This window comes from Saccopteryx bilineata, chromosome 8 (genome assembly GCF_036850765.1).
Source record: "Saccopteryx bilineata isolate mSacBil1 chromosome 8, mSacBil1_pri_phased_curated, whole genome shotgun sequence".
NCBI classification, from domain to species: Eukaryota; Metazoa; Chordata; class Mammalia; order Chiroptera; family Emballonuridae; genus Saccopteryx; species Saccopteryx bilineata.
The window spans coordinates 41460996-41486862 of record NC_089497.1 but is presented as its reverse complement, the minus strand read 5'-3'; the positions used below and the strand labels follow the sequence as shown (position 1 = coordinate 41486862).

General features: G+C 38.7%; 1 protein-coding gene across 4 annotated transcripts; it reads right to left on the bottom strand.

Moving 5' to 3' along the window:
- Positions 1–689: 689 nt before the first annotated feature.
- Positions 690–25794, bottom strand: SLC35A5 (solute carrier family 35 member A5). Of its 4 annotated transcripts, XR_010726816.1 has the most exons (8): positions 25615–25752; positions 24751–24899; positions 19688–19786; positions 17738–17868; positions 13981–14048; positions 6247–6407; positions 5627–5774; positions 690–4250 (listed from the first exon to the last, which is right to left on the bottom strand). XR_010726816.1 is itself a non-coding variant. In XM_066240706.1 (7 exons), exons 2-7 carry the CDS (start codon positions 24878–24880, stop codon positions 4182–4184), a joined length of 1278 nt encoding a protein of 425 aa, XP_066096803.1. In that variant the 5' UTR covers positions 24881–24899; positions 25659–25794; the 3' UTR covers positions 694–4181. The 4 variants fall into 4 exon arrangements, 3 of the variants coding, with proteins under 3 accessions (XP_066096803.1, XP_066096802.1, XP_066096804.1); XM_066240706.1 differs by having other exon boundaries at positions 694–4250; positions 5627–6407; positions 25659–25794; XM_066240705.1 differs by having other exon boundaries at positions 695–4250; positions 5627–6407.
- Between the last annotated feature and the right edge of the window lie 73 nt (positions 25795–25867).

The window sequence follows — 25867 nt, the reverse complement described above, 5'->3', positions numbered from 1 at the left end:
ACCTAGAGGAAACCAAGAAAAAGACGAGGAGAAAAGAGAATGTTGTGGGGATAAATCATACTTATCAAAAAAGTGCCAAGCTGAGGCAAATTTATTGGTGAGTTTTTTTGAACCTTCAGAGAACACATAAAGCTGACATTTTAAAAATCTTTCAGGGAACTGAGGCCAATGGGAATTGGCAGCTTGACCTACACCACATCCGTCTGGGATTGTTAGCGACACGGGTTGCAAAATACCAGCAGGATTAAATGCATGACTAGCAATGTCAGCACGTTTCTGTTATCTTGGCAAAGAGAGGACAGTGCTTGAAGCAAGTAAAAAGCATGTGAACATTATACTGAGTGAAGTAAGTAAATCAGAAAAAAAGCTAAGAACTATATGATTTCACACATAGGTGGGTATAAAACTGAGACTCATGCACATAGATAAAAGTGAAGTGGTTATGGGGGAGGAAGGGGTGGGGACGGGGTGGGGGGGAGTAAAGAGGGACAGATATTCAGTGGCTATGACTTGACTTTGGGTGATGGGTACACACGTAACAATTCACATGTTATAGAAATGTCTACCTGAAACCTATGTACTCTTATTGATCAATGTCATCCCATTAAATTAAATTTTCTAAATAAAATTTAAAAGTTCAATTGAGGACAGAAGTTCTCCAGGTCTGTTCAAGGGATTTACTGTGATTCTATTTGAGGAAACCATCATTTCACTAAATTCATATTTGAATTAAAAATTTGTTAGTTTTATGGCTCTGCTTGTATTTGGAAATACGTGTTTTCGTATAAAAGCGATAGGCAAGTTTATATTTCATATTATGTTAGTATTGAAATAACTGTAAAGTAGAAGGTCAACACTGAGATCTGTAAGAATATTTTTTTTCTCCTTTCAAAGAGAGATATATATTACTCAATTTCAGAATCTGCCTAGGCCTTGGAGAAGGTAAACAACTCTCTTTCCCTTACGTTTGGCTTTCTCTGCCTCTTCTTCTCCACACTAGAATGGTACATTTCTGGGAAGAAATCCGGACTTAAGTCAATGGGAGAGTTGCCAAGCAGGGCCTGGCTGTTTGGCCAAGCCTGTTGGACCTGTGTGAGAGCCAGAGTCCTTGCAGCTCCACATAGTCTAATCCAGCTCACAAGCCACAAGGCGGCCATGTGGGATTCAGAGGCAAACAGCCTTAGAATTATAAAAAATCCTGCCCTGTCTCCTCTGCACATTGATCTTGAAAACCTATGGCAGCGGGAGGCAGCTGACCAAGGATTTAGGATCCTGAGTCAAAGCCATCTTACCCTCCATAACCAACATCTGTATCCCGCTTTCCCTCAGCATTAGGCACAATGCTGGATGGAAGTTTGACTCCAGTACCAAAGACAGAACTGGAACCACATCACTACAGGTCCTATTTGTGGTCCAACCAGAGGCTACTCACGAAGGAGCTACTCTGAAGGGAGCCGATTTAGTACATTAGTTATAGATTTTTAAACTTAGAAGAGAATCTAAAAATAGGAAGAGACTTTAGAAATCACTTATTCCAGCTTCTACATCAAGGAAGGAGTCTCTTTTAAAACATTCTGATGATACTTTCCCTAAAGAATTCAGTGATAGAGATTTACCATTCTCTACTTCTCTGCAGGGAGGCCTCTTCTACTGTTGAAAAGTATAATTTGTTAGGAATAGCCCTCCATAAAGGAAAGAATAACCATCAATCAGCCTGTAACTTTCACTGTAGTTTGGCTCTTTAGAATGGGAAAGAAACCTACTTTTTCCACGTGACAATTGTTCTTCCCTCTAAGTTATACACTTGACTCCAAGAGAAACTAAGATGACAAGATATGGTTTCTAGACCTCTCACCTTCCAGTAACAACCCTTTTGAAAAAGCAGTGCCCACAAAGTAGTGCACCCACATTTTAGCTTCAGCTCTCTCTCTTATTAATCGGTGAGTAACACAGGTAAACCCTTACTTTGGGCAACAAATGCTTTCAAAAAAGGATGAAGAAAGGTAATTGTACGAAAACTAAGCTTCATGAACTAGCAGAATTTGTTATTTAATATATTCTGTAGGCAATACCTTTGCAAATAATACTAATTTTATTTGTTCCATAAGATGTTTTGTATGCTTTATTTTCTAAAAGTGAAGTCCTTATTTTCTAAAAGTGAAGTCCTCCTATACCTGACTTTCCTTACCTTTCAAACTTTTATAACGTGCTCTTCCTGTTTCGCACCTCTGATGAGACTGCTTATGATAACGCAAATGAGTTTGCTATTCTCTGAAGTCAGTCTACTGAAAAAAAAGTTTTAAAAGTTCTTTGTGTTTCTGCCTCAATCCATTTTTTAAAATTAGTGAGTACTCTGCATCCCACCTCACATGACACAGTGGCAGCCCAAGACATAGGTTGAATAATTATTTTATTATAAAATTCCATCAGCTCTTGCCAGTCAAATTATTCTGCGCCTAGTAGATGAATAACAGTATTATCTTATGTTCATCTGTATGAAAATTAGGGCATGAAGAGATGAATCAACTGAACAAAAACGACTCCTCAGGGCTCCTTTCACAGTACACTGCTTTGTAAACACACAGGCCTGTTAGCTAAGGCGAACTCTTCCCTATCACCATCCAGGTGCATGACTGTGGGCAGGTCCCTTGTTTCCTCATTTTTAAATTATCTATCACTAGACTTCTTTCCCTGAGTCAATTGGCTGCATGCAAAAATATGTTTGAAAATACCATCATGCACTTGAAGTGTGAAATATTATTATAAAGTGCTTTATTTAGTATTGGCCTTTCGCTTTTTAAAGTAATACTATTCCTAGTTCAGTAAAAGCCATCTGTTTGCAAAGTGATCCTTTCCTTTTGCAAAGGAACTCTCAGACATCAGTCTTACTGACAACCTGGTTTGATTCTGAAGCCAGTGTCTGAACTCTTAGGAACCATGTATGGTATATAATTACCATAAGTTCTGATTAATAGCCAATAAAGTGAAATGGCTTCTTTTTAGTCCTCCAAAATATACTAGTCCAAAAAAGAATAAAGTCAGGAGAAAAAAACCTACCATGGCTTGTTTAAGTAATTTAAAATACAAGTAATAATTGGTGAATGGGAACCAATTTTCACCTAAATTGAAGCTTATCTGCATAGAAAACATCAAAAGAGAATCACTAAAAATCAAATTCTCTATGAATTCCTAAATATTAGAATTGTGAGATTTTGTTTCTGAAAAATTGCATTTTCAGGAAAACATTTGGCACAGAGTATGTTAAGATCAAATCAGTGTTGTAGCCAGGTGGAACTGTCCTTCAACTAAATTTTTAAGAGTCATGTTGCTTTTTAATTGCAAATGTGCATCTTCAGGGCCTCAAAATTCCAGCAACAACCTGGGTGATCTTAATAATGCTATAAAAGACTTTGGCATACATTGTAGAATTACATAATTACGAATATCTGGCAAACTGATCTGTATTTGCATATTTATGGGGAATAGCTAATGTAATTACTACAAGGTTTCTGGAACCTTGGACGACAAGGAAAATAATCTATAATTATATCTTTTTTTTTGTATTTTTTCTGAAGTTGGAAATGGGGAGGCAGTCAGACAGACTCCCGCATGCGCCCGACCGGGATCCACCCGGCATGCCCACCAGAGGGCGATGCTTTGCCCATCTGGGGCGTCGCTCTGTTTCAACCAGAGCCAGTCTAGCGTCTGAGGCAGAGGCCATAGAGCCATCCCCAGTGCCCGGGCCAACTTCACTCCAATGGAGCCCTGGCTGTGGGAGGGGAAGAGAGAGACAGAGAAGGAGAGGGGGAGGGGTGGAGAAACAGATGGGCACTTCTCCTGTGTGCCCTGGCCGGGAATCGAACCTGGGACCTCTGCACGCCAGGCCGATGCCCTACCACTGAGCCAACCGGCCAAGGCCCTGTAACTATATCTTGTTGCTCTATCAAGTACTGGGTCATTAATGCAGCCTCCATACTGTTACTCTATGTCAGTTCCTTAGACTGTTTTATAGCCTGTAGGTACTCTAAGTCTTGAATAGAACTGTTTAAAGAGAGTCAGATATATGCAAAGACTGTTTTTCTCTGGAGATTTTTTTGGTTTATCAAAGTGAAAAATGAGTATTACACATGCTGAAAATGTGAAAACAAGGTTGTGAGACCTGCCAACCACTTGGGTAGCAATTAGAAAGTATCTTCATCTGACTCAATGGCATTCTTGGGTTTGGTCAGTCTTTCCAGTTCCTCTCCATCCTAAAAGGAAACATGAAATCAGTTATTAACTGAAACAAAACTAGAAATGTAGGGTTTCTAATGATTTCCAAGGAGACACCTTATGAACAGATTGTGGATTTTATTTCATTGAACTATAGATATAATCTGGTCAAATGAAATTAAATAAATACTGAAGGACCTGGAAAGTTAATCTTAGATGTATAATGAGATCATGAAAAACTGAAATAAAATCTCAGTACCTGAATTTCAAAGTTAACATGAACAAAGTAAGGATCACCCTCTGCTGGTTGTGGAGGGAAATGACTCAAGATTGGGAATTACGAACTAGGCCTTGTTACCTAAATTGATACTCTTACCTAAAAAGTAGAACAAGCCATATTGTCAGACCACTGAAAAAGAACATAGGACTTCTGAATCTATACTGTAGCTGAAATCAGGGCATTTGGGACCTAAGATTCTTTTTTCATTTGGAGAATGTTTTATCACTTCAGAAGCATTACTGAGGAAAGCTCTGCAATAAACTCTAATAAGGAACAGATTATTTTTTCCAAAGAATAAAATGTTCACTGCATAAAATATTCCATATTTAGAGTTTATGAAAATTATAAATTTAACTCTAGACAGAGAGTCTATTTCATCTTTTATTTCTAACAAATAAATATTTAACTCCTTACTTGAATCTCATAAAGATTTAGTTGCTACTAACATGACAGACAGACCCTCCCAAAACAATAATAGCAACTGTCTGAATAACATTTATTCAAAGTAATTGTATAGGTACTTTTCTAGAAAACTTTTTTCTCTGATAAGATCCTTTTGAAATCCATCACCTTAGTGAGATTAAACAATGCTTGCCCATCTGGCACACTCTAGTTTATGAGTAACTCCAGGGGAAATGAAGGACCAGGCTTTCTACTTATATTTAGTGAGAATGACTAATAAAGTTCAAGATCAACTTTTCTCATGAATGAGGCTTATTTCCCCAACCACAGTGGGGTGGAAAGAGTAATGAAGTAGGAGTCTCATGGGTTTGGTATCGGTTCTTTCACTTACCATCACATTTGGTCTCTGTTGCTTCGCTTGCAAAACTAGGAGACTGGGCAAGATAACCTCTGCGACTTCTTCCAGTTCGGAGTCTAATATTCTGGTAGAACTAGCACATAAGGACTTTGAGGCTGATTTTTATTTTTTCTGGACTCCTGACAGCACTATCATGAGCCCTTGCGCTCCTTTCGGACATAAGGAGTCCGAAAAATGTCTGTTGAATAATTTTTAAAAGTCACAGAAATCTGATACATCCTTTGATAAATCTGCACTAATCTATTTCTTTTCTTGTGTAATCATGCTTTGAATTGGAGAAGAACAGGCAGAAAGCCATATCTTCACAAACTTACCCCACTGGATCGCTCCCAAAGACGGCCACTTAGATCTCGCGTTCTTTCTTGCCTTGGTCCGTATTCCAGATGTTGGGACTTACTGGCATTATAAATAAAGATGGCGAGAAGAACTGATGGGGCTTCTAAGAAAAACTCCAGGGAGGGCCTGAAGTCAAAGACCAGGACAGACACTGTTGTGATGATGACAGTGGTTACCTGGGCCATCAAGACATGAAACATGTTATCTAAGAACTTCAGAATAAAAGCCACTGAAAGACCCTGGAATGCAGTTACAAAAATAAGGGCTACTGAGAATACATTGTGGCCATAAAAAAACCCACAGTTTTTAATCTGATTACGGTTACTGCTCTGAAGGCCCAAGGTCAGCCCATTAAAAAGAATGCCAAAGAAATACAGTTTGCTGTTCTGTATGAAGATATTTTCAGTGAGCTGGTTCCCTTCCTTCAATATCTTTTCATTATAGATATTGGCCATTGAAGAAGTAAAACACTGGACTATGATAAGAATATGGCCCAGGCCGAGACGAATGTGACTGAAAATCCTGACTCTGGTGTTCCACTTAGAGTCAGGGAAAGTCCACTCCTTTGCTGTGCAATTGTCTTTTCTGGAACACTCACTTCTGAAAAGAAGGCAGGAATTGGAGGGGCTAAAAAAGGCATCGTGATGAAATCCATGTCCTGCTAGGTTATGCTGCGAAGTTTCAGTCCCCGCAGTGAGAGCCACGATAGACAAAAACAGAATCAGGAGGGAAGCCCACTGTGTCCAGGTTAGATGCCTCCTGTTCAAAGATGAAAAGCAAGATTTTACTGCTGGGTTTTCCTCCTCTCAAATGAACTGTTTCTACTGAAAAATCAGACACTTGAGGACTTGGTTGAATAAACTGTATCCAGATTTTGCTAGAATTCCCTACATTCAATTTGGTGTCTCTGCTTCTTAAACTTGATATTTTTATTCACTTTTATAATAAACATCCTTTAAAACTAGTCAGTCATTTTGCCTCATTATAAGTTTCTTTGAGCCCATAGGTTTACTAAGCCTCTTTTCTACCTCTAGAGCTGATCTTGAAACTTTAAAACAGTAACTTTTTACCATACTATAAAGTAAATTAGAGCAGAGATTCTCAATCTGGTTTTCATGAACCGCAGATATGTGGGTCCTTACTGTGCGTGCCAAATCATCTGTGTAGGTGAATGCTCAGCCCTCCTTTTAGCCCCAGGAAACCGCTCAAAGTCCTGTCAAATTTCAAGGGTATTTACAATTCAAAAAGATTTAAGGAAGCTAGTTGCCAGATCCATGACCCAATCATAAAGCATTTTACAGAAAACTACTGTTTAATAAGGTAAATAAAAACATTTTTAGTATTTAATTTTACAAAGTCTTAACCATACTTTGCTTATTTTGCCTAACAACAAACTTGTAAGATATAGAAGACATGCATTATTATTGTCCCATTTTGTGGATTCATTCAGTTTAACAGACGTTTATTTAATAAGCAGCTACAATGTGCCAGGCACCCTGGGAAGATGAAGACTTGATGCCCATCCTTGACAATTTACACTTGAATAAGAAGAGAATCATAAAACTAAATGATGACAATATAATGTATAACAAGTGATACACAGGACAACTGGGGCACACTGAGAAAGGAACACTTGAGTATGTAAGAGTCAGGTATTGTTTCAAAGAAGAGATGACACTTGAGTGGAAAGATGAAAAATAAACTAAAGTTTACCATGTTAAAAGGGAGTTGGTGATACATCCAAGCAGCAGAAGGATGAGTCCATGCAAAGCCAAGAGGAATGCACAATGTGGACTAAGGAAGGAGGACTAGCTGACTCAGGCTGGGGTGGACCCGAGTCAGAGGGAAGCCTCTGGGAAGAGAAGCACATCTTCAAGTCTGAAGATGGATTAGTCAGAGGAATAGAGGGGAACCAGAGTGGGGGAAAAAAGAATCACATCAGCAAAGGCAGAAGTGTAAGATAACAGGTAAGAACTAGAAGTTATAAGAATTTTGGAGCATTTACTAAGCACCAACCAAGGGTCAAGCAATTCCTGTTCTATGAGAGGAAAATACATTCTGAGAAGTTATCGTTATCTGACTTGAAAGGGCTAGGAAGAGATCTGAGCCATGGTTTCGTGTCTCCCTTCTGGACCAAAGCGCCTTTTAAGTATAGTAATATGGAATTCTCAATGTATCTATATAAAGGAAGATATGTCTGATTTCACCAATGCTTCCATAGAGCTTCATGCTATAAAACTGCTAAGTGCGCAGACCAGCCTATAAAACAGCAACCCGTGCACACGATCATATGTCTTCTTGCGTATATACTCTCAAATAACCAGATCTAGCACCCTGTGACGGGGCTAGTGTAGCCCTAAGACATGAGTCTAGAAACTGAACTAACAACATACATTTCTGAAGGTGCAGTTATTATGCAAGTAGTAGGAAGCAAACTGAATGGAAATAGAAGACAGGATAAAAAATGGGTGCCTAATGTATAAAAATCATTATAACCAATTACCGTATATCAAGACAATTGAGTCAATAACTACTAGTTCTTTTCAATTCTGACAGCTATAGATTTTCCACTAATACTGACACTGAGAAAAAAGAATCTAAGGAAACAAAACTTAAACAAACTAAACAGTACTTACTGTAAATAATTACTCATTCAAGGTAATGTCCTTGAGAAGATAAAAATGATTAAGGATTAGGCTGAAAATAGTTTTTCAGCAAAGAAAATAAAGCTTAATAAGTTATTCTGTAAAGTCAGCTGAGAATCTGCACTCTTAAAAGTGACGACTGTGCACGAAAGAATTTCCTCCTTGGTTTAGTGGAATCAACAGTGGAGACTCCACTCATCTCTCCACTGCCCAGTAAAACATTCAGGTTGACGCCCAGAGTTAAACACTTGCAACCTGCAGGCTACTCAAGGGAGTCTGCTCCCAAGTACACTGCTTGCTTGCAAAGGCTGTTACTAAATGTGTTTTATATATCATTATTGTAATGATATATTTTCATGTTTATGTAAGTGATAAATTATGAGTGAAAGAAAAGGGTCACAGTCATTATAAAAACTAAGTTGAATGCTTTAGAAGAATTAGTTAAAGGGAAATCACTCACAAGATAAAAAGCTGCCTTTAATTTAGGTATAGATGAGCTTATTTTAAGTTTAGGAAATGGATAATAAATATCTAAAAGAATTTATTTTAAAAATACTCCTAAGGCCTGACCTGTGGTGGCGCAGTGGATCAAGCATTGACCTGGAACGCTGAGGTCGCAGGTTCAAAACCCTGGGCTTGCCTGGTCAAGGCACATATAGGTGTTGATGATTCCTGCTCCTCCCCACCCCCTTCTCTCTCTCTCTCTCTCTCTCTCTTTCTTTTCTAAAATGAATAAATATAATTTTTAAAAAATTAAAAATAAATAAATAAAAGTTCTTTTAAGAACTTGTTCCACTTTAAAGAAACTAAAACCAGAAGTCATGAATGATGTGTAATGAACGCAGGTCCATGCAAGAAAGAAGCCAAAGAACTCCAATTAGCAAACCTTACACGTACACAAAGATCTTAGCTTTCATCAAAAGAACGGACATTTACATATCTTAAGTTAAATTGTTTAAGTATGTACTTTTTTTTTTTTTTTATAATTCCTCACTTTGAGCTGCCCTCAGTTAATTGAGAGGAAACTCAACAATTAGGTCCAAATTATGTCAGATAGAGCATTGCTATGCGTATGTCAGATAGGGCATTGCTACCATATCTGGTGGGAGTAAACTGAGGCCGGACATGAAAATAATTAAGTGGAAAGATTTATGTAACTGTTTTTACAAGAAACTACACATCACTATTTCATAGTAGCACAGAGAGCAAACAGGATGAATTTATAATGATAAATTGTAAAAAGCTTTATCAAGTGAATGATTTTGGAGAAATGCTTGACATCTGAGATGCACTTTTTTCACTTGGCTCAGAGAGTAACTAAACTTTACCATAACTTCTAAGACACCCATCATGTTTCAAATGTTAATTTTTTTTCATAGTTTCTCTTTGATGAAATCAAAGAAACATACACCTTTAGGTGAAAATAAGTGCTGGTCTCAGTTATCTTTTACCACCAAATCTCAATGTTCATGTTGAAATCATTTACTAAAGCCTAAGCAAACAAGCCTGTACCATTTCGCCAAGCTTTAAGAGCAAACCAGTAGAGCTTTGAACTGCCACCTGTTTCTACTTTGAACCAATCTCTCACTTGAAAGAAAAAGTCTATATATTTACATGGGGTTTTTCTAGAAAAGATAGTAAGACATTTGGATGGTGAAATTTTTCATTTTCCCACTTCTGAATTCTTCCAAGTAATTCTTGCATTAGTCACTGGACTTATTTTCCTACCTGTGTAGCCTTATAGTCTTTATCTGAATAGTCTTTATCTGTTGGCTCTGCTAGAGTGAAGTTAAAGAGCTATAATGTTCTAAATATAAAAATGAGTTATTTATAGAAAACAAATTAAGAATTTGTGATAGAATTCAAGCTGTTGCTTTTAGGTCAAAATTTTATTGTGGAGAGCAGAAGACCATCAAATGATTCACAGAGTGGATTAAATAGGGAAAAACACACAACATACACCACCATCAACAAAACAATCAAAACAGAACAAAATTATGTTGATATTAAAATGTAATAATAAAAAATACTTAAAAGGCATTTCTTATAAAAAGTGCTAGATTTACTATTATATTTTAGCTGTACTATTCAGAGTAGCTTCAGTGCTGATTTGTAAATCAAACTAAGATCCACTCTGGGAACTCAGTATTTGTGGAAATAATAATAGTGGAGTAATTTTTGTTTCTTTAATATAAATAACTTCCAGGAAATCAATACAGAGACATTAACTGCAAAGCAAACATGTATCTAAAATTCAGTATTACTGCTCTGAATATCAAGAAGTATATGAAAAATATATTAAATTTTAGATCATGACAATGTTATTAAAACTAGCAATAAAATATTATAATTAATAGTATTAAAAGCAAACATTTAGCCTGACCAGGTGGTGGCGCAGTGGATAGAGCGTCAGACTGGGATGCGGAGGACCCAGGTTTGAGACCCCCAAGGTCGTCAGCTTGAGCACGGGCTCATCTGGTTTGAGCAAAAAAACAAAACAAAACATCTCACCAGCTTGAACCCAAGGTCGCTGGCTTGAGCAAGGGCTTACTCAGTCTGCTGTAGCCCCAAGGTCAAGGCACATATGAGAAAGCAATCAATGAACAACTAAGGTGTCACAACAAAAAACTGATGATTGATGCTTCTCATCTCTCTCCATTCCTGTCTGTCTGTTCCTATCTATCCTTCTCTCTCTGTCTCTAAAAAAAAAAAAATAATAAAGCAAACACTTAAAGTTGACAGTCTAAATAGATTTGGTTTTGGTTGCACTAAGAATTAGCTTTCTTAATATAAACTGTTAAATGCTTAAAAATTTACAGGCCCATGGTTGCCCATGGTGGTGGTGCTCTCTGCTGGAAAACGGCTCTCATTTCAAGCTGGCCCCTCTGCTCCAGTCTTATCCACCCCACTCTCCCCTCTACAGTCAAAGGGAGCCACCCAAACACTGTAAAACGCTCAGTGGTTCTGGGGTCCACGCACAGGCTCAGTTTGGGATGAATCTATTGATGAACAATAACTATCTGCCTTACAGGGTCAATGTAGAATTAAGTCAAAATAGGGTGGAAGGGCCCTCCATGCAGTGTGTGGCCCTAAGTCCTTAATGTTTTCTCATCACTTCCTGGCTGAGAACCTTGCCGGCCACATTGCCTACAGAGTGGTTGAACCAGCTCTGAGTAGGCAGGGTCTTTCTAAGTGGCCCCTCACCTTGGCCTCAGAGCCATAGCTAAGGCCCTGGAGTAGCCAAGACTACTGACCAATTTCAAGTCAGTCAACAAATTACTTTATACTTCTCTTTGGAAAATTTAGTTTCAAACTGATGTAATTTTGACATAATATAATAACAATAATACTTAATATATTATAGTGTAATCATAAACTATCATTTTATTTTATTTATTGATTTTTAGAGAGGGGAGAGAGAGAGAAAGAGAAAGAGAGAGAAGGGAGCAGAAAGCATCTAGTCATAATGGTTGCTTTCTATATGTTGTGCCTTGACCTGGCAAGCCCAGGGTTTTTTTTGTTTGTTTGTTTTTTGTATTTTTCTGAAGTTGGAAATGGGGAGGCAGTCAGACAGACTCCCGCATGCGCCCGACTGGGATCCACCCGGCATGTCCACCGGGGGCGATGCTCTGCCCATCTGGGGCATTGCTCTGTTGCAACCAGAGCCATTCTAGCGCCTGACACAGAGGCCATGGAGCCATCCTCAGCGCCCAGACCAACTTTTTGCTCCAATGGAGCCTTGGCTGCAGGAGGGGAAAAGAGAGACAGAGAGGAAGGAGAGGGGGAGGGTAGAGAAGCAGATGGGCGCTTCTCCTGTGTGTCCTGGCCAGGAATCAAACCTGGGACTCCTGCATACCAGGCCAACACTCTACCACTGAGCCAACCAGCCAGGGCAAGCCCAGGGTTTTGAACCTGTGACCTCAGCGTTCCAGGTTGATGCTTTTATCCACTGTGCCACTACAGGTCAGGCATAAACTATCATTTTAGAAAAAAAAATTTTTACTTTAAAAATAAATATATTTTTGGCCTGACCTGTGGTGGCGCAGAGGATAAAGCGGCGACCTGGAAATGCTGAGGTTGCCGGTTCGAAACCCTGGGCTTGCCTGGTCAAAGCACATATGGGAGTTGATGCTTCCAGCTCCCCCCCTTCTCTCTCTCTGTCTCTCTCTCCTCTCTCTCCCTCTCTGTCTCTCTCTCCTCTCTAAAAATGAATAAATTAAATAAAAAATTAAAAAAAAATAAACATGTTTTTGAGAACTTTGTTCTCTTATGAAACAGAGAATCTTTTTTTAGGTCAGAAGCAATTTTTTTTCCTTTATGAAAGTGCATCTCTAATTTTATCATGTGAATCAATAGAAAAATATTATTGGTTACAAATTTTTTTCAGAAGCCAACTTTTTATATTACAAAGTGACTTTTTTTTAAAAGATTTTATTTATTCATTTTAGAGAGGAGAGAGAGAGAGAAAGAGAGAAAGAGGGAGGAGCAGGAAGTATCAACTTCCATATGTGCCTGACCAGGCAAGCCCAGGGTTTCAAACTGGTGACCTCAGTGTTCCAGGTCAAAGCTCTATCCACTGCGCCACTCACCAATGGGCAGGCCAAAGTGACTTTCATGTTGATTTTAAAGATTTCAAAATATTTCTGGAACAGCATTCTTTCTTATGCTAGTTGAATTATTTTCACAATTCATAAAATACTATGCAAAAGCAAACTTCAGTGTACTATAACATTTAAACTGGATGACACAAAATGTTCATTTTTTAATATCTCTTATATAAACCATTAAATTAAATGTTTCCTCAGGACAAAAGAAAATCTTTTAAGAATTTTATGTAATTTATCTACTGAAGGAATGAAGGGTTCAACAAATACTTACTGAGTGCCTGTGTACCAAGCCACTCATCATTCTGTACACATAAATTACGAAAGAACATGCTACTGTCTGTTCCTATCTATCCTTCTCTCTCTGTACACATAAATTACGAAAGAACATGCTGCATATGACACAGCACATTGAGAAACAGAAAATTAAAACGAGAAAGTGAATAAAAAATTTAAAAAAAATCATAACAAATCTAACAAGAAGTTAATTTTATTTTATCATCATCCTTAAATAACAAATCAAACTGAAATTAAGAGCCCAGATCCCGTTCCATCTTTGAACACCGGTCTCTGCTTTGTAGCAGAGCCCATTTAACTAAAAACGTTTGTTTTCTTTAAAGGTCTTCCTGGAGATAGGAAAGACTGGAAATAGAATTTTGAGGTTTAAAAATCTATCATTTTTATTCATTGTAATGTGATTCTATCCTTCATGCAAATCCTCTGCCAGTTAGAACTTAAATTATGTACTCATCTCAAGTAGCCTGACAGAGGATTTGCCACTCTTTATCATCTCCCAATTCCAAATAAAAAACATGTATCAATCTTAGGAGCTTCTCGGTTCCTTATTAATGTAATAAAGAGTCTGCTATGAAAAAACATTTCAGATAGAATCACGGAGGATTTAGATAGGCTATAGCAGTGGAGCTGCTTTTCAGATGGATTAAGCAACTCACCAATGCACAAAGCCGACTGGAATCAAATCCCGGCCTTGCGATTCAGAGGGTTCATGTTCTGGGTGTATCATCTGAAACAAGGCTGTGCCGTTTTAAAGCCCCACATATGCTTTCACAACAAGTTACTTACTTCAGCACTATCCTGAATAGAAGAGCTGTTGTTATAATGCTAAAATTTGAGAAGATAACAGCCATGGCCTAGAAAGAAAGGGGAGATAGAGTTACAATCCAAATAAAGTTCTGACCTCAGAAATCTCCCATCTTGGTGGTTCACCTGACAAGAAAAGCTTTTTGGTCAAAAACCAGAGAGGTTATTAGGGCAGCTATTTCACTAGAGGATTAAATTCCATTTTTGTTGCTTATTAAATTTATGCAGATATGATCAAATTATTGTACAGGCTTTCAGAATGTGTTAAAATTCAGCAAATGACTGTGTGAATTATCTGTCTGTGCAGATATGGAAATACTTGTAAACGATTTCGGTCTGAAACAACAGTTACCATGCTTCTAAAGCTTACTTTTTTAAGTTCTCAAAGTGCTTTGTGGACTTTTAATACCGTCTCTGTGGGTAGAAGGAAGGCAGGTTCTATTAGGCCCATTGATACATTAAAATAATTGAGATATAGGTTTTGAAGCCTTTTTACTATTTAGGAATTGACTCAATTTTCTTGGTTGAACTGTAGTGACTTAATTCACTACCCAACTCATATTTGACAGTGCTTTAGATTGATTCACATTGTTCTAAAAACTTAGAAATGTTGTTAGCCAAATTTCATAAAGGTCTTTGTAAATTCAGTGAGATTTCACATGAGACTATTAATACAAACATGTATACATTTTGTCCTAGAAAGTATAAAATTTCAACATTACTCCTCATAATTGGATCTGACAATACTAATAATTTTTAAAAACAAATCCTACTGACTTAGTTCACCCTGCATTCCTCCTTCTGTCACTTTAAGATGATTAAACCCCAGAGTGTCAAAACAAAACAAAACAAAACAAAGCAAAAGCCAGGGTATCATCAATCTTATATAACCAACACATATGGTTAATATGCAGCTGCATTAGAGAAATAAGGTAAATCCAATAATTTGATAAAATTTCAAATGTGTGCAAGGATACTATAGTATTGTTTTTCTATTGAATTTTTATGGTACTATCTTAAGTTTTTCCCAATGTCCTTCTCTGTAGACAAATGCCTGTGAACCCCCAGTTAAGAGAAGAGGAGACGAGGAAAGTAGCTGTAAGAGTGGGGAGGTGGTGGTTCTGACTAGTCACAATAATGACAGTACAAATGCATTAACCCAGCATCTCAGATGGCCTGATGAATTCTGAAAGCTCTTTCTATGCAACAATATAGAATATCAAAACACCAGAGCTCTCTGCCCCAAAACTTCCATGCACCTCTATTTAATTCTTTCCAATTAGACTTGAGCACAACAATAAACAGAATACGTCACGTGATTCATTTTGTAATATTTGTGGTTGAACACAGGAAGAAAGAGCAAAGCAGTAAGTTGGAAGAAAATGAGGGAGTTGTAATCTTGATTTGGTACTGGGGATGTAGGAAAGGGATACAAATTTAGAGCTAATCTGTTGGATACAAATAAAATACAACAAATATATACGTATTAAATGTGAATCATTATATCATTGGGTACAGAAATTCTCAGATCTGAAAAATAGAGAAGAAGCAAGAATTTAGGAGAGGATCCATTTTGATGAAATGACACCAATAATAGCGTGGATCACAGAGCTGAAAGGACTGTCAGGCCATCACCTGGCCCAGGCCCCTGCCTCTGAGCTGGCATGCTGACGTTCTTCTCTTTACAGACTCTTAGAGTAGTTGGAGCTTGCCTAGCTACACACTTCAAAATTGTGCCCAAGAATCAAACTCCCGATTACTACTACAGTGCTCTATTGATCCCTCCTTTTCATCCCACTTGGGACTATATTTCACATAGAGGACTAGAACCAATAAAAATCCTACTTAAGATAAAAATGCCTGAATTTATTCTTTAAATCAACTTGTAATACATTTTGGCAACAGAAATCTTCATTTTATAAAACATTAGGGAACAATGCTGCCATAAACATGGGGGTGCATTTCTCCTTTTGGAGCCGTTCTATGGTGTTCTTAGGGTATATTCCTAAAAGTTGGATGGCTGGGTCAAAAGGCAGTTCGATTTTTAATTTTTTGAGGAATCTCCATACTGTTTTCCACAGTGGCTGCACAAGTCTGCATTCCCACCAGCAGTGCAGGAGGGTTCCCCTTTCTCCACATCCTCGCTAGCACTTAATCTGTGTTGTTTTGTTGATGAGTACCATTCTGACTGGTGTGAGGTGATATCTCATTGTGGTTTTAATTTGCATTTCTCTAATGATTAGTGATGTTGAGCATTTTTTCATATGCCTATTGGCCATCTGTATGTCCTCTGTGGAGAAGTATCTATTCAGCATTGTTCACAATAGCGAAGATCTGAAAACAGCCCGTGTCCGTCAGTGGTCAGTGGACGAGTGGATTAAAAAGCTTTGGTACATACATACTATGGAATACTACTCAGCCATAAGAAATGATGACATCGGATCATTTACAATAACATGGATGGACCTTATCCTTATACGGATAACATTATACGGAGTGAAATAAGTAAATCAGAAAAAAACTAAGAACTATATGAATCCATACATAGATGGAACATAAAAATGAGACTCAGAGACATGGACAAGAATGTGATGGTAACGGGGGGGGGGAAGGGGCGAGGAGGGAGAGAGAGGGGGTGGGGGGAGGGGAGGGGCACAAGGAAAACCAGATAGAAGGTGACAGAAGATAATTTGACTTTGGGTGAGGGGTATGCAACATAATCAAATGTCAAAATAATCTGGAGATGTTTTCTCTGAACATATGTACCCTGATTTATCAATGTCACTGCATCAAAATTAATAATAAAAAATAAAAATTAAAAAAGCATGCATGCAAAAAAAAAATCAAACACATTAGGGAAAATGCACACGTGACTCAAACTGAGTAATAATAGGTAAGAGCAGAAGATCATATTTTAATTCTGATTACTAATGGTTCTCTAAATTGGCATGTATGCTAATTGACATAAGAAGTATTCCTAGTACTATCAGTTATAGGTGAAATTTAGAGTTGGGAGAATAAAATCTTTACCCTTAAAGTACTTGTTAGTTAAAACAGTGGTTTTCAACCTTTTTACACTTGGGGACTGGTAAAAATAGAATTATTTTGGGGACCACTAAAGCTGAAATCCCCCTGAGCATAAGTGAATTTGACTAAGACCATTGGGTCCATCATCTTCACACAACGTCATCGTAGTTAACTCTTGCAGACCGGCACAAAATTTCTGGTCAACTGGTCCCCAGACTGGCAGATAAAAAACACTGAGTTAAATCATAGGATTAACAATAAGTACAACAAAAAATGTACACAAAAAGCGTATGTACCAACACAATAAGAAAGGGTGGTGAACTGAGTGGTGTATAATATTCTGAGTTAAGTTTTCTTGGAGGACTTGGGTATTGAGATTAATATTAGAGGCTGGTGATCATAGGATGGCTCAGAAAATAGGCAGACTGACTCAAGCTGCACAAAGAGATATTGATCAGATAGATTCACCGGCCAGAAAGCAACTCCCACAGAATACTCGGCACAGTTTAAGACAGCAAACTTTAACCGTGAGAGCATCTGGCAAGCGCCTGGCAAGTCAGCACTCAGATGATTCCAGTCAAATCTCAGGGAGGCCAAGGAGGGTAACGAGAAACTAACGATGCCAAGGAAAATAATTTTTTTTAAAAAGATCAGTACTGAAATTAATTTCCCTTTTTTTCCCAATGCTATTTTCCTTGTCATATTTACTTACAGGTTGAAGATAGGAAAGGACATAGAAGACAATCAAATTATCCAGGAAATAAAGAAAGGCTGGAATGGACCACTTCATGAAATTGATGAATTCTCTCCAGGAAGCACATCTCAAGTTTCTACTTCGATGATCTAAAGAAATACAGTAGTAAATAAATGATTTTGATCAGAATGATAATATTTTTATAGATAGAAAATTGTATTTGATTTCTGACATTTTTTGAAAAGAGGCTTCATGAACTTGCTTTCATAAGAGACTATTAGACTTACGAAATCACAGACAATAGAGAATTTCATTACTGGCCTTCTGCACTCCTACCACTATGCCTCATTACTGACAATTAGCAACACTTGGGGTTTACTGATTCTCCTAATTCCTGTTAACTTGAGAAAGAAGTACTACTTAAGGCAACTCAGGATATGCTTCTGGTTTCTCTCAGTACTCGAAGGTATAAAATCAAGAGAAAGATCAACAACTTTAAGTAGAAAAAAATATATATCAAGTGTTAATACTGGTATTCCCCATCTCTGGGGGAGGGGGAAAAAGTGGAGGGAGAGGGGGTTAAGGTTATCAAAAAAGGGATAAGCTAGGTGAGATTTATATCTAGGGGAGTGGAGAAAATTAACTTTTACCAATCCTAATGTGCGTTATTGTTCCATTTCCAGATATTCAAAAACTTAGGAAGGTACTGTAACAGAATGTAAAATAAAATAATAGAAAATTTAAGTTTAAGCCTGACCAGGTGGTGGTGCAGTTGATAGAGCATCGGACTGGGACACAGAGGACCCAGGTTCCAAACCCCAAGGTCGCTGGCTTGAGCGTGGGTTCATCTGGTTTGAGCAAGGCTCCCCAGCTTGAGCCCAAGGTCGCTGGTTTGAGCAAGGGGTCACTCAGTCTGCTGTAGCCCCCTGGTCAAGGCACATATGAGAAAGCAATCAATGAACAACTAAGGTGCCAGAATAAAGAACTGATGCTTCTCATCTCTCTTCTTGTCTATCTGTCCCTACCTGTCCCTCTCTCTGTCTGTCACAGAAAAAATATAATAAAATTTAAGTTTAAGCCCTGTGAATAATGCATGAATCTCATGAGATTAAGAAATGTACTATATTCCACTGCTGGATAGCTTGGGTTTGAGCATCATCTCGAAGTACAAAAGGTGCTGGTTCGATCCCCAGTCAGGGCACATACAGGAACAGATATCCCTGTCTCTCTCCTGCTCTTGCCTTTTCTCTCTTTAAAATCAATAAAATAAATATTTTTTAAAAATTATATATATAAAAAAATTATATATTAAAAAAAGAAATGCATTCCACTAACTGGAAACGCACAGATTGAAACCCTTTCATGAACTCTATTTACTTCATAGGGAAAGCAGATCAAAGTAGTCAAGAAAGAAGAAACTCAATATTGGGAAACACATGAAGAATTAATATGTTATTAGGAACTACAAAAGGCTGCATACTTTAGATTTGTGGAAGGATTAATATCCTTATTTGACAGTTGATGAACCTGGAGCTCAGAAGAGTCAAAATAATCTGCCCCAAAATACAGTCTCCCTGACTCCAATGCACTATCCTGCCTTCCATGAAGAAAACAGGGACTGCTTCGCAATACGCTACATACTAAGTCACACAGCAGTAATTTAATAAATCCTGAATCTGAATAAAAATTAACTCACTGTGTGACACATTACAGGAACAAGCTACCAGGTAGAGCAATGGCCAGACACTAGAAAATTTGGGATGCAGTTCTGACTTGCCTCCTCCTACCCAGACTCTCTTTGAGTCTATTTCTCCAAATGCAAAATGTGAATAATCATGTTCATGTTTGTATTCTAGCATCCTCGTATATAAAATAAATGGGCTAAATGATAGAAAGTGCTCTTGCCACTTCTAATACTTTTTGATTTTGTGATTTTTAACACATATATAGTATTGTTTCAAGACTCACCTCTCTTTATAACCCAGAATGACACGAGCACACAGAAAAGCAGCTTCACTAGTTCTGAGCACACATTCACAGTAGTTGGAAGATAATCATATCTGTTCTCTGAAATGTAACGGAAATGTTTTTGAACTATTAATTTTGTTCTATACAATGCTTATATACAGTTAATAACTTAAGAGTTGTTTTTTAACCGAAAAGCTGGATTTCAATACTGGTTATATTAAACTCCATCCAGCTGGCTTTGCTCTTTTGGATTTTTTCATCAATTCAACTAATGTTTTCTCTATCCCTACTCCAATCAGCATTTAATTATCCTTGAATCTGATAAATACACCTCTCATATTTCCATCCAAGTTGCTGGTAAATACGTCAAGGAGGCTAGGGCTCTGGGCAACAAAAGCTCTGTGGCATGGCATTGGAGACTGCCTTCTGAATTGACCATTAGTTAATACTCAGGGCCTGACTCCTCAAGTAGCTATACATTTATCTGGCTGAATTATTACCCAGCTCATGGCGCCTCTGGTGTGAGCTGTCAACCTTGTACTCAGCTCAACATACACTCTGTGGTATTTCCTTAAGAGTTTTCTTCTCTTTCATATCATGGCACACTTAAAAAATCTTATTTGGCACTCTGGTAAAAATGGCACATTAGGGTAAAACAAGGAAGCTATTTGAGGCAAGAGGTGCCTTGTCTAGGGCTCTAGCTACTCTGGGGCTGAGAGAAAATCCACTGGCATGTCCAAAAATCCACTGATGAGTTGAGAAGCTATGTCCCCACTTATAAGTCAATCTAATTAGGAAATGAGGTTTGGTTAGCCTGCCTTGGTCTTAGCTGTTATACCTCTGTTTTCTCCAAATGCATACAAACAACTTTCTCTACAATTTTGCCAAGGACAAACATAAACTTTATTAGGGTCTATTTTGAGGAATGCATTTTCCCCCCTTTGGTTATCATATTAAAATTCCAAACTGGCCGAGTACAGAGGAAAAACGTCAACTCAACATTCTCCCCAGAATACCCGTTCTTCCTCTTTTCTGTGGTTTTCTCAGAGTTCCCGACCTAAGCATAATTAATTCTTTATTCATCTCTGATCCTGTAACAGCATCTATTGTATAAACCTCTACAACAGAACTTATCACATTGTTATTATGGTTATTTTTTAAGAGTGTGTCTTATCTTTAGAATGTAAGCTTTTCACGAGAAAGACCGTATTAGTCACCTTCATATACCTGGCAATTAATGGTGTTCTGCACTCAGTAGGCACTTAATAAAAGTTAAGCTGCATTTAGTTATTTGCCTGTGAAACTTTTCCCATTATTCAAAGCCTAGTTAAAATATATCCTCCTCCCTTTTCTCAGCTCAAAGGTAGACTGAAATCGCACTCTATTTTCCTCCAGTAATACTTTAGATTGCTCTCTATCACGATGCACAGGAACAAACATGCATACCCAGGAATGGGGTGGGTGTGGAGGCTTCAGAATACAACTCTTAAACTGCTGTCACTGCTCTTTAAGTCACTCTTGTTTTTATTATCTTGTGTTTCTCTCCTGGCTGATTTCAGGCTCTGTCTCTGCATCATGTGGGACCTGCCTCCACCCACCTTCTGCCCATAATTGCATACCTTATCTGCATTACACCTTTCCTTACTGATTCTCCTGTAGTCCCCTCAAAGGAGGCCATCGTCCACCTATTTACCCATTCTCCCCTTTAAAATGCTCCCTTATCACCAGGGACTTTGCTCCAATAGTAATTCCTCTGGCTTCACTATCTCCTTCATCTATTAGCTGGTTTCCTCCCTTTGGCCGATGAATATGCTCAAAACTCTGTCATCAATAAAACAAAACACTGTATAACTATTACCCCTCCAACTAGCATACTTTCTCCTTCTCTTCCTAGAACGGTGTCATCATTCATTATCTCCACTTTGCCCACTTTCCATTCAGGTTTTGTCCCCAAGCAATCTTGTTTCTGATCCCCCACTGTACTCAACCTACCTATTCCTGAGATGAGTAAATACCATCGAATTACTAATTCCAAAGGGGCATGTTTTCATCCTTATCTTATGATGATGTCGCAACTGCCTCTGTCTTCAAACTTGTTCCTTTCCTTCTGAGCCATGTGCATTTAGTTCTTGCTAACAATTCCTTCTTAACATCCTCCTGACTGTCAGCACACCTATTGAAGTTCTGTCCTTGGATCTCTTTTTTTTTTTTTACAGAGACAGAGAGAGAGTCAGAGAGAGGGATAGATAGGGACAGACAGACAGGAACGGAGCGAGATAAGAAGCATCAATCATCAGTTTTTTGTTGCGACACCTTAGTTGTTCATTGATTGCTTTCTCATTTATGCCTTGACTGTGGGCTTTCAGCAGACCGAGTAACCCCTTGCTCGAGCCAGCAACGTTGGGTCCAAGCTGGTGAACTTTGCTCAAACCAGATGAGCCTGTGCTCAAGCTGGCAACCTCGGGGTCTCGAACCTGGGTCCTCCGCATCCCAGTCCGACGCTCTATCCACTGCGCCACTACTGGTCAGGCTGGATCTCTTTTCTTGTTTTGCAAGCTTACCCTGAACAAGTTCTCGCTTCTAAGGTTTTAAATGCCAATTTAATATTAGTGTTTCCAAATCTGTACTCTGAAACATGTAATGCTCACTAAAAATGCATGTGAATAACTACCTCACACTTATTCATTAATTGGCATTTTCTTCACTTGTGTGATATGCTACATGCTGCAGGATGTTGCAATAAACGAGTACACAGCTACTGGCCTTATGGAAGGTACATAGCTAAAACTCCGTAGTCTCTCTGAACTCTGTGCAATCAATCTTTTCTTCTTGCTGGTAGTCTTCATCTCAGCTGAGAATATCACTGATCCTCTTAGCACTGCAAACAGATAACTTTGAGCTATACAGTATTTCATCTCCTGGAATTTCCACGTTCAGTATATTCTCCAAGTCCTGTCTTTTCTGTGTTTAGATGTGGCACATATACACTATGGAATACTACTCAGCCATAAGAAATGATGACATTGGATCATTTACAACAAAATGGATGGATCTTGATAACATTATACAGAGTGAAATAAGTAAATCAGAAAAAAAAAAAAAAGAACTGCATGATTCCATGCATGGGTGGCACATAAAAATGAGACTAAGAGTCATGGACAAGAGTGGTTGGGGGGGGGGGGGAGACGGGGAGGCGGAGGGGCACAAAGAAAACCAGATAGAAGGTGACGGAGGACAATCTGACTTTGGGTGATGGGTATGCAACATAACTGAATGACAAGATAACCTGGACATGTTTTCTTTGAACATATGTACCCTGATTTATTGATGTCACCCCATTAAAATTAATAAAAATTTATAATAAAAAAAAAGAATATTTCGTGAATCCATCTCTTTTCTGTTCCTACTTTCAAAGCCTTGGTTAGTCTCCATCATCTGGGGCTTGAATTTGCAATAACCCCCTACCTGGCTACCCACTTCTATCCAGTCTCTCCCCCTTTCATCCATCCTCAATCAGGTACTACAACAGTTTTTGTTTTTTGTTGTTTTTTTTTTTTTTGTCATTTTCTCCTTCTGTTTATAATCCTTCAAGTACTACTCCTTATTCCCTAGACTCTAAGGCCTAGACTAAAGTTGCAGATCCTTAGCATGGCATATGAGGTCCTTACTGATCTGATCATCATTCCTTTCTCTAGCCAAGCATTCTATTGCTCTATCCTCTGAGTCCTTAAACGTTTTGCTCAGTAATTCTGAACTAAACGTTCTCACATTACATCCTGAGTTTTAATGTATCTGTTCGTTTTTACAGGCTGTTGCCTATTTTGAATACCCCTGACCACCCTGTATTCTTGGGGATCAACTGCTACTTTATCAGAAAAGTGAGCTCCACATCATCTTGCCCAGAGAAAATATAGCACTTTCTATTCTAAATTACTTCTTCATCTTTAGTATAGAACTATTTTTATTATATTGTATTTTCATGATGTAGTTACATGCATGTCTCTCCTAATAAACTGTGTGTTCTTGAGGTCTATATTTTATGCACTTTGAAAATGCTTATACTGGCCCTGGCCGGTTGGCTCAGCGGTAGAGCGTCGGCCTGGCGTGCGGGGGACCCGGGTTCGATTCCCGGCCAAGGCACATAGGAGAAGCGCCCATTTGTTTCTCCACCCCCCCTCCCTTCTCTCTGTCTCTCCCTTCCTCTCCCGCAGCCAAGGCTCCATTGGAGCAAGGATGGCCCGGGCGCTGGGGATGGCTCCTTGGCCTCTGCCCCGGGCGCTAGAGTGGCTCTGGTCAGGGCAAAGCGATGCCCCGGAGGGGCAGAGCATCGCCCCCTGGTGGGCAGAGCTTTGCCCCTGGTGGGCGTGCCGGGTGGATCCCGGTGGGGCGCATGCGGGAGTCTGTCTGACTGTCTCTCCCCGTTTTCAGCTTTAGAGGAATACAAAAAAAAAAAGAAAAGAAAATGCTTATACTTAGCTTAGGACCTGGCAGATAAATGCTAACTGAAGTACAGATTTATATATACTATATATACAGATATTAAAGGTTATGGTATCATAATTTAATGCGTCCTCAGTCACTCATAAAAGGTTCTCAATACGGTTTTGTGAAATTAAAAAATACAAATTTTTACATTAAAAAAAGATTTCTTGATCACGTATGTCAAAGCTAATAATCTGTATTGTCCCATTCATATTGTATGATCATATATCAGAAATGCCAAGTGACCAAATATATCCTCCCATTTCAAGATGTTATAGTTATACATATTGCTATAGGCCCAGAACACAAGTTGATTAAAGCAATAGTCAGATGTTATAACCTCTTCTGTAAAGGGTTGGATCATGTACTGACTGACCCAAATTTCACCAAGCATCAAAAATCTTATAGCTAAGGAATGAAAGGTTAAAGAATCAAACTGAAACATTCTTCATCATTCACATGAAGCAGAGTACTTGAAAGGATATTATTATCCCCATTTGATACACAAGAAAAACAAAGACAGGAGAGAGAATGTATGATTAGATGAAAGTGCTTCATACATATTCCAAGTCTTAACTTACCTTCATTGGCTGAATATTTTACCAAAAGGATGCGACTTGAGCTTAAAGCAATAAATATGGATCCCAGCAAGAATGTATACATTGTTGACAAGGAACATAACATGGATTGACCACAGCACTTGCTTTCCATTTCGCCGCTTTCTAATTGCCTTAGAGAAGAAAAAGTTCATGAACAACTCTGCTAGCAGATTAAAGGTAATACAAATGCCGCTGATTTGTGAAGAACACAAAATAAATGTTTTCGATGTCTGGCTATGGCTATTATCAAAACCAAGAAAGTTGAGGAGTACTAAAGAAACTACGGAGAAAGGAAATGAAGGAGTCAAAATTCGATAGGAGGTGGAACTCTAGAGACAGAAAAGGCAAGGACCAGATTAGAAGCGCTGTCAAAGGCGATAAGTGAGTAACTGGCACTTTGGGACTGAAGAATTCTGCAGAAAAGCAATTCGTTAACTTTCATTTTTATTAGCAACTTTGCTCTAGAAGACCAGAATTTCAGATTTGCATTTCTGTCCTCCGTTGCAGCTCTTCCCTAGGAGGAAAAAGAGCTTGTTTGGAAACATTTCGTTAGAGTGCTGTTAACTGAACAAGTGTTGGAAGCAGGGAAGAACTGAGAAATCAATGATTCCCAGGACCTCTTTTGATATGGTGAGGACACGAAACTCTAGGCTGGGGGAAGGTAATTACAACAAAGTGTCCCAGTTGTGGGATAGCGCTCAGAGCTCGGGGGAATGGAGAGATTGGTTTGAAAAGGCAACAGCGACAGCTAACTGGGCTTAAGGTACAGAGAGCTCTGAGTGACAGCCTTCCCACAAAAGGAGAGCAGATTTAAGGCCACTTCCAGGAAAATCCGTCTTTTCACACCTGCGCAGTAGGGATCTTGTCTGGCGCGCCCCCCTCATACGCACGCGCACTTCTTGGTCCGCTGGGCGCGGTTATCTCAGTCCTCCGAAGCACTGCTGAATGGAAGGGCTCACATCCTAGCGATGACCAGTAACTGACTAGCTCGGCAGTGGCGGCAGCTCTTAGGGTCCACACGCGGGGAAGCTAGGGGAGAGCAACAGAAGCGAAAAACCCTCTGACCCGAGCCTCCTATTGCGAAACAAAGCGCACAACG